Raw genomic sequence first — 9,904 nt, 5'->3', positions numbered from 1 at the left:
TTTTTACTTTATGTAGCCCAGGCTGACCTGGAACTTGATATGTGGCCAAGGTTGATCCTCCTGCCTCTACCTCCCAGGTGCTGGGGTTCAAGAATGTGCCATGTTGCTTGGCTTCATCACTTATTCTTGTAAAAAACATTGAATCTGATTTAAGAGGCAAGAGAACCTGTTAATACAGGGATACAATCAACAAAATCCAGACCATGGAAGCTTTGTTGGATAAACAACCTGATTTCTTTAACAAATAAATTGCAAGGAAAGAGGTAGGATAGGGATGAGAATGGGAGAGGAATGAGTGGGGATGATTCAAAGAGACCTAAGGGGCTAGGAGGTGGCCTAGTGGGTAAAGCACTTGTCTTGCAAGTGTGAGAACATGAGTTCAAATCCCTAGAACCTCTGTAAAGCCAGGCATCGTACATATGTGTGCTCTCAGAGATGGAGAGAGATGGAAAGATGGGAACAGAGATAGGCAGATCCCTGAAAGCTCGAGGGCCAGCCAGCTTGACTTACATGAGGAAATTTCAGACCAATGAGAGACTCTCAAAGGTAGAAGGCACTTGAGGACCCACTCCCAAGCTTGTCCTCTGACTTACACACAATGTGCATGTGCATATCTGTACCCACACATTTGAATACATAAATACATGCACAAAAAAGTGTAAAAAGAAACATAGAAATACAGTGATTAACAAAAGGTATAGACTTCATTTGAATACTGAATCAAATTGAAAAATAAAATCAAATATATAATCAAAAAATGTGAGACAAATGGAAATTTGAACACTGACTAAATATCAATGCTACTTAGGAATTTATGTCTCCTTCTGTTTGGCAAAGTAAAATGTCAGGTTGTCCGGTCTCAGACTACTCTTTATAGTAAGCTGTACTACAAGGAGCCTGCCCTGCCTTGCTAGCCACATTAAAAGTAGTTTTTGCATCTGTATCGTTAGCTTTTCATCTATGGATTTTGGTTGTTTCATTTGAGATAGGGTCTAACATGGTGCAGGCTGACCTTGAACTCCATGTTCATTCTCAGACATTGCTATGTGCTGAGGTGCTTTTGCTTTTCTGGTGGCAGGATGTCTTGATGCTGAATGACTTCAGTGAAAAGACTAATGTGTAAGGAAAGCTGTATGACCAGGAAAGGTATAGCCCTGTATGGGGTTAGCTGGTTTTAAGTTCATGCTTTTTTTTTTTAATAAAAGTAGGGTCTCGTGTATCCAAGGCCAGCTTTGAACTCTCTTTGTAGCTGCAGATGATCTTTCTGTCTCTACACATGTACCACCACACCTGGCTACAGCTGTGTTTTTCTTATATTACAGGTATTTGATGGCAATTGACAGAAGAGGTGGCCCTACAGTAGCCAAGGAGACTGTTAAGCTAGCTAAAGAGTTCTTCCTGTCTACTGAGGATACAGTTCTTGGCCTTGACCTCAGTGGAGACCCTACTGTAAGTTACTTCATCTAACTCTCTGCACGCTCCCTTACTACCTGCACCCAATTTCATGTACTCTAACACACACACACACACACACACACACACACACACACACACACACATATGGGTTAGCTTGGAGCATCGTGCATTCTCCATGGGGTCTAGTGGACCTGGACCTGACTGATCTACCCTGGATGACTAGAGTATGTATTGTAACATTTTTTGAGGGTTCTGTGAAAGAAATACCACAAAAATAGGTTCTAGATACTATATATGTGACCATTTTCTCCATTCTTCTAAAAATTATACACAACTAGTAACATCTATGTGCACGAAGTTAACTCATTATATACAATGGATGGATAAGAGGGTTAGGGCTTAATTATTTCACAGAACCCCTAGGAAAGCAAAATTGGCCTGAGCATCTCAAATGAAAGATTCAAGCAAAAGTTTTGACATTTGGGGCCAAATAGTTCTTCGCTGTGGGGTTGTCCTATGCACTGTAGGATGTTTAGTAGCATTCCTGGTCTATATTCACTGTATGCCAGCAGCATCTCCCCAGTGTGACAACCCAAAGTGTCTCCAGGCATTATTACTACATGTCGCCTGGAGGGCCAAATCATTCCCTGTTGAAAGTCACTGGATGAGAATCCCTCGTGAAACTGATTCTGATGGCTTTATCTAAACCTGGCCTTCTTTTCATCCATCCATTTAATCGGGTTTTGTTTTTGTTTCATCATGAAAGCTTCCTGAATCAAGTGAGTTTCCATAATACTAGATATCTCTGTGTCCTTCCAGAAATAAAACTTCTTGCCTGCCATATCCAGCTGCTGATTGGCCTTAGGCTCACTGATACTAGACCAGATTTTCAAGGTCAGGGATATGCCTTTTCAGCTTTGTATTCATAGGTGCTCACTAAACAAAATGCACAAACAAAATCAACCTTTCATTGTTATTTCCTACCATTATTTTTTTCAGTTGTTTATTGGGGCATTAACACCAAATTCCTCAGTTTGTCAGAATTCTCATGCATCCTCATGTTTTCTTTTATTGTCAAGCTAGGACAAGCAAAAGACTTCTTGGAACCGCTCTTAGATGCTAAGAAGGCAGGTCTGAAGTTGGCATTGCATCTTGCAGAGGTAAATAATGTTGGAGACTGGAGAGAGCAGATTATAATAAAAAATATAGTTGTTTAGAAGTAACCAGAAATAAACCTATCTTAGAAAAACTCTTTTCTTTCCTTTTGAGACAGACTCTAATGTAACATAGGCTAGCCTGGAGCTCACTTTGTGGTTGAGGGTGACCTTAAACTTCTGGTCCATCTACCTTCACCTCCCAAGTGCTGAATAGGGGTTATAAACATGTGCTACCATGCTGTGCTTAGAAAACATTTATTTTATTTCATTTTATTTTTTAAAATATTTTATTATTTTTATTTTATGTATGAGTATATTGCCTGCATATATGTGAGTGCACCTGTTCCCCACCCCTGCTACTTTGAATTAGCACCACTGTGGTGTAGTCTGGAGTTGGGCATCATCCTCTGGCCTGAACTCATGCCTGTTCCAGTGTTTCAGTGTTTATCTTAAATAATATTTTATTATTTTTATTTTTTATTGTATGAATACATTGCCTGCATGTGTATAAGTGCACCTGTGTCATGCAGTGCCTGTGGAGGTCAGAAGAGGGTGTCAGATTCCCTGGAACTAGAATTATGGACAGTTATAAGCTGCCATCTGGGTGCTGGGAATCAAGCCTGGATCCTCTGAAAGAGCATACAGTACACTTAACTACTGAGCCATCTCTCCAACCCCTAGAAAAACATTTTTAAAGAGGGAATCCAGACATATTTTGTAGATGTTAGTGAAAATATTTAGACGTGAATTGCTTTAGTTTAGTGTTACTATTTTTAAGTTTTTGTGGTTCTTATTAGACTGACCAGTTATGCCTGGCCTATACATAGTGTCAGAACCTGCTATTTACACTAGTTTCTCATTTGCTCCATTGAATATCAAATACTTTATTTCAAAATGTTGTGGTCATTTGCCTTTTGGACCATCTAGGAGACAAAGAGCATGGCTAGATATATTATGATATGTCCATATCTAGCCTTGTTGAAATGAAACATGAGCACGCTGAAGGAAGGGTGTGGGCCTTGGAGTCCGATAAAGTTAGTTTACCCTTACCTCCACCATCCCAGACTGTGAACAATGTTTTCAAGAATATGATTTTAGCTATAAAAGGTTTATGTACCTGAAGAAATTTCAAGTATAGGGAATTATAGTACAGAAGGAAAAAGTTTAAAATGCTCCCCAGAGTTGATATTGTTAACAGTTTTGTGTTTATACTTTTCTAGACTTTTTTCTAATATATGTAAACACACACATAAAAAATTTAAATTTTTTTTGTTTAAAATTTTTTTACTGAGTTTTTTTTTTTCATGTTCATACTTTAGAAGATTGTTGTTAGGCCTTAAAAGATTATTGTTAAAAGGCACACAGTAGAGTTTTAGTCAGTTTCCATTACCAAAATGAGTCTAGGACTTGAAGCAGGAAGGAGAAGGTAAAGGTAGAGGGGCTGGGGGTACAGCTCAGTGGTAGAGCACTGCTTAGCTGCGTGAATGAATGAGGCCCTGGCACATATGCCCCCTCAAAAAAAAAAAAAAAAAAAAAAAAAAGGCCCTTGAGAGCTGGGAAGGTTTTAAAATGTTAGCATTCACTTCTCAGGGACAGAATACCTGCTATAGAAAAAGGTATTTTAAGAATCATTGAAAGAGGTGATTGATACCTTCTTCTTACTTTTCTAAAGATTCCAAATAAAAAAAAGGAAACACAAATGCTGCTGGATCTGCTTCCTGACAGAATTGGGCATGGAACATTCCTCAACTCCTCTGGGGGAGGATCCCTGGATCTAATAGATTTTGTAAGGCAGCACCAGATACCACTGGGTAAGCCTTAGCATTTCTTGTCTCCCAGACAACCCTCTGGCCCTTCTTCCTTGCCCCACAAACCTTATGTGGAAAAGTATTGTTCTAAAATTACAAATACTTAAACATTAAAAGATATGTGGTGGTGCTTTAAATACTCATTTAAATACTGAAAGTTTAGCTTTCATGTAAATATAAGTTTCATGAGAGGAAGGCTCTTTTTATCTCTATCCATTCTGTTCACTGACTGCTGTAGTCCCCAGTGCTTAGAACTCAGTAAGTCTTTTTTTTTTTTTTAAGAAATTTGGGTCAGGGGCTGGAGAGATGGCTCAGCAGTTAAGAGCACTGGTTGCTTTTGCAGAAAATGTGAGTTCAAATTCCAGCACCTACATGGTGGCTAACAACCATCTGTAACTCCAGTTCCAGGGGACCTGATGAACTCTTCTGGCGGAAGATGGTTGAAGGAGGGGCGGAAGCTGTGCATGCCTCCCAGAAGTAATTTTTAGCAATACCATTGCACACTTGATTGTGAATGTGTTTATGAAGTAACCACTTTGATGTAATTACTGCACTAATTGCTGGAAATTGAGCAATAAACAAAATAGACCAAGTTTCCTTCACAAGAAACTCCTTTCAGTAGAAGATAACAAATACATTTTGAAAATCAGTGTTAAGTTATATGAAGGAAATTACACAGGCTGATGTACCTGGCTTGTAATCCTTCCTTTCCATTTTGGTAAAAGAAAGAGAAGCACATTGCTATAGAGAGAGCATTCATTCCTTGCCTGATGCCACTCTAACCATAGTTGTAGCATATATTTCTGCATAATTACATTGATTGAACTAAATTTGTGAGTTTATGTGTAATGTTTGGAAATGAATTAAGGGCCTTGCACATGCTGGGCAGGCACTCTGCTGCCTAGCTTCCCAACATGAACTACAGATTTTCACATTACATTTAGTGAAAGATCCATTTTGCGATTTGAAACTGCTATAAATCAGCATAGCTTGGAAAGGTTTCTCATGAATCTTCTTGATGACCACTGAATGAGTTCACTTGCTTTTAATAGGAGTTTTTCTCTTCCTTTCATCTAGAACTTTGTTTGACCTCAAACATCAAAAGTCAGACGGTTCCATCTTACGATAAGCATCACTTCAGATTTTGGTACAGCATTGCTCATCCTTCTGTGATCTGTGTAAGTTTTATGTTCCTGCTCCTTTTTAGTTGCTTCACTGAGCTAGGTTACATGTTCACTGCATAGCTGATTGCCTTGGGTTCCCTAGGGAAATGCCCAAGTAGAGGAGCTACTTGGCAAATGAGAAGCTGAAAGGGATTGGGTGACTGGTTTGGTTTGTAAGCAGAAGTCCAACAGTATCTGTCCAGGTTGAAGAGATGGCTCAGTGGTTTCCTGCTCTTACAGACTACCTGAGTTCAGTTCCCAGCATCCACATGATGGCTAACGCCCATCCTTAGCCCCAGTTCCAGGGAATCCAGTGCCCTCTTCTGGCCTCAACAGGCACCAGGCATGCGCATGGTACACTTACATACATGCAGGCAAAATGCTCATACGCAAAAAATAAAATCTTAAAAAATGCTAATGCCTAGCACCCATCCCGTGAGATTCCACTTTATTTGATCTGGGGTGAGTCCTTATATGGGTAAGCTTTAAAACCTCTATATGTGCTTTTTTTTTGTCTTTTTGAAGCAGGGTCTCCCTGTAACCCGTCTGGAACTCACTATGTAGACCAGGCTGGCCTTGAACTCACCAAGATACACCTGCCTCTGCCTCTCAAGTGCTGGGACTACAGGCATGTGCCACCACGCCCAGCATTATACGTGCTTTTAATATGCAATCAGGGTGAAGCACTTTGGTGTTTTTTAAAGTATAAACAAGTCTGTTATATATAATGCATTCATAGGCTCCTGTTTAGACTCCTGAAAGAAGAATGGGAAAACAGATTCTGAACAAAAATAAGTTTTTTAAAAAGCACTTTCTTGTTTATTTTGAAACACTCTTGTTTATATTGGCAGACTGATGATAAGGGTGTTTTTTCAACATACCTTTCTCAAGAATACCAACTGGCAGCTGAAACATTTAATTTGACCCAGTCTCAGGTATGGGATCTGTCTTATGAATCCATCAACTACATCTTTGCTTCTGACAACACCAGATCTGAACTGAGAAAGAGGTGGAATCACCTGAAGCCAGGAGTGTTACGCTTTTAAGCTGTATGAGGTGAACCACTTTCGATTATATGTTGTACCCAACGTTGTCCTGCCATATCCACTTAGTAAACTGTCTGTTACTTCCTTGGAAGTAGTAGCCAAGGACATGTGCTCTTAACACCAGCCCCTTACATATGAAAAATGCTCAAATGTCTTAAGCTGACTAGCAGGCCCTGAGGTCTTACACGGCTTTACATTGATGCTCCTTGCTGGAGGAACTGGAGGTTTAACTGAATTCCCCAGTGCACTAATGAATTTTTTTTTTTAGTTAGCATTTCTTCTCCATTAGTGATCATAAAACTTTCAGGAAGTCAAAGCAATTTCTCATCAGGAACACTGTCAGGATTATTAGTCCAAGGTAAGGAGAACAGAGAACAGATTGCTGCCAAGCCTTCTAACTTTTAACTAGAGCTCTGCATTGTGTTAGGTTTAATCTCCCTCCTTCCACTTTCTTTAACCCTTCTAAGTATTATTTCTCAAGACTACTGATGCCAGGCCACACCATGGATTTGTGTGATTGTCTAGCTGTCAGGTGACTCTAGTGCAAATAAAGCTAGCTGCTGAAATCTGGCTTTGCTCTTTTCGTGATGTCTTTATAAATATATGTCAGATTAAAGTAATTACTCCAGTTTAAGAATCAAAGGAAGGGGCTGGAGAGATGGGTCAGCAGTTAAGAGCACTAACTGGTCTTGCAGAGGACCTGGGTTTGATTCCCAACACCCACATGGTGGCTAACAACCATCTATAACTCCAGTTCCAGGGAATCAAAAACCTTCTGACCTCCACGGGCATTGCATGACACAGGTGCACTTAACACATATGCAGGCAATACACTCATGCACATAAAATAAAAATAAAAAAGAATCAAAGGAAGACTGGAGAACTGGCTCAGTAGTTAAGCTCACTGGCTGCTCTTACAGAGAACCTGGGTTCAATTCCCAGCACCCACATGACCACTAACCACCATCTGTAACTCCAGTTCCGGTGGATCCAACACCCTCTTTTGGACTCTGTAGGCATTACATACAGGGGTGCACTCATATACATGCAGGCAAAACACTCAGACATCTAAACGAATTTTTTGTTAATTTTTAATCAAAGGAGAGAATAGCTGGTGGAAATGAGAAAGACACATGGCTGGAACTCCTTTTTTAAAAAATTTTATGTACATGAGTGTTTTGCCTGCATGTATGTAAGTGTACCCATGTTGTACAATACCCATGGCAGCCAGAAGAAGATACTGATCCCTTGGAACTGGAGTTACTGATGGTTGTTAGCCACCATGTGGGTGCTGGGAATTGAACCAAGGTCCTCTGCAAGAGCAGTAAATGTTCTTAACTGCTGAGCCATCTCTCTAGCCCTACGGAGCTTCCATGTCTAAATCGGCTTCTATTCAGCTTTTTACTTGTGGAAGCTACAAGGATTTTAACGGTGCCAATATTCACTGTCACGCCATCTCCAATGGAGCCCGCGTGAGATCCTCCGCGGGTTGAGGCTGAAGCTTCAAGGAAGGTTGCCTCTTGGAACTGGCAGTGCAAAGAAGATCTTCAGTGTACTTGGCTGTATTTTGCTTGCTCTATCTTTATGACTGTCATTCTTTTATGAGTATCTAGGGGACACGGAGAGGACTTGGTGTCCTTGGCTTGGCTTCAGGGCTCGCCTCTTGATCAAAACCTTGATGTTGAGGATAAGGTCCTAGGAACTCGATTTCCTCAGAGGACCTTGTCTCCTGATGAACCTTTACTACTTAAAGCTATAATAGAAGCTGCTAGAAATAATCAGTCATGGAATATCATGGACAGAATAGAACAAGCAGAGATCATTATTTAGGAAGTCCTAAAGATGATGTATTTCCTAAAGTACAGGCAATTCAGGAAAGACTCTAATTCTGGTATTAGGAGAAAAAGAAAGTTACCACCAACTAATTTTGGTCCAGCTTATATTTGGTAGGAGGTAGATGATGGCATCGACCAAGACGGAAAGAAAGTGTGTATAAAATTCCAGAACCTATGGATGAACCACTGCTTTTTATAGGAGCATATGATTAGGAAGGGGGTAGATGGGAGGAAAAAGGATTTCTTGGTATTCATTACAATTCATGGACAGACTTGCCAGATTTGGGCCACCTTGGTGCCTGCTTAGTAAGGAACAAAAGGAGAGCATACAGAGACAATTGAAGATATTTCATATTTCTTGGAGAGAAAGATGGGATAATTATAAGTCCCATACTTGGAAGGGTTTCATAAGAGCTATAGGATTAGAATGGGATACTGATGTTACTTGGAGTTTGGGACAGTATAATGAACAAGGAAAAACAAAAAGCGGATATAAAGTAACAGTATTGTGAATCACCTGGAATTCAAATAGAAATACTAATGATTACAGAGCTAATATTGAAAGCACATATTGGTTTGAGGTCATCTCACTGCGTAACCACAGAATATAAACTTTGAAAGTCTCTAATGTGAACTCACCAAGATGAAAAACAGGAAACTTTCTGTTTAACATTAGTTGACGCTCGTTAAGATAATAGCATGCTTTGGCAATGTATTTTGACCGACCTGTCTTTCGTTTTTGTTTCTGAAATCAAAACTCTTAGAAAAGATTAACCGCAGAACAATGGCTTGTGGATGTAATCATGTAATTTTGTAATATATAATCTGAGCCTTGCAGCTGCAAAAATACACTCAGACCTTCACCAAATTTCTATGTGTTTGGTCTGTTTGTCATTCGCCAAATCCTTGTCCACCCTTTCGGGGACCCTGCTCCCGTTGGACTGAACTGCTCCGGTCTGGGCTGGTCCATCATAATTCACTTTTTCTTCATCCTGAATAGTTGCATTGTGGCTACTAGGGTTCTTAGGGTCTCCTAGGATGCTGTACCTACATGATGGGCCACTGGTACAGGCTTATATGAACACACATATACCACAGCTATTTTAGCTGAAGATAAGTAACAAAGATTTGTTCTGAATGGTAAGAAAAAGACTTTATTAGATACCAAGATATGCTTGAATTTCTTTCCTTCTACAATGTTTATTTTCCCTGTTATCAGAGGGGAACAATCCTGGTGACACCTTTAATTTCAGTTATTAAGGGTTAATAAGATTTCACTGTGTCTTTCTTTTAGGGGACAGTCTAGAGGGAAGTGCTTAGACTTTGAGTTCTTAGATATATGTTTATAACCTTACATTCTCTACTCACATCTAATCATGCAGATTTTTTTAAAAACTTAAAATGTAGGTTTTTTGTTTTTGTTTTTGTTCTTAGACAGGGTCTCTGTGTTGCCCTATCTGACCTGGAACTTGCTATGTA

The 9,904-nt window shown here is 39.8% G+C and overlaps 1 protein-coding gene across 14 annotated transcripts in view; it reads left to right on the top strand.

Annotated features, from left to right (window-relative positions):
- The window catches only part of Adal (adenosine deaminase like), a 36,459-nt gene that overhangs the window by 12,698 nt on the left and 13,857 nt on the right, over positions 1–9,904 (top strand). For 5 of the 14 annotated variants that reach the window (XM_029558245.1, XM_029558248.1, XM_029558247.1 and 2 more), the window contains 5 exons: positions 1,323–1,449; positions 2,496–2,576; positions 4,246–4,384; positions 5,459–5,559; positions 6,396–7,152. In XM_029558245.1, coding sequence (XP_029414105.1) covers positions 1,323–1,449; positions 2,496–2,576; positions 4,246–4,384; positions 5,459–5,559; positions 6,396–6,590 — 643 coding nt within the window. In that variant the 3' untranslated portion in view covers positions 6,591–7,152. Of the gene's footprint in view, positions 1–1,322; positions 1,450–2,495; positions 2,577–4,245; positions 4,385–4,783; positions 5,033–5,458; positions 5,560–6,395; positions 7,344–9,904 lie in introns of those variants that run through there. The other 9 variants (XR_003847652.1, XR_003847651.1, XR_003847654.1 and 6 more) reach the window with 6 other exon arrangements.

Source organism: Nannospalax galili, unplaced genomic scaffold, assembly GCF_000622305.1.
Source record: "Nannospalax galili isolate Female #2095 unplaced genomic scaffold, S.galili_v1.0 scaffold1909, whole genome shotgun sequence".
Taxonomy (NCBI): Eukaryota; Metazoa; Chordata; class Mammalia; order Rodentia; family Spalacidae; genus Nannospalax; species Nannospalax galili.
Note: the sequence above shows the minus strand (reverse complement) of the source record. Positions and strands in the feature narration are given on the sequence as shown.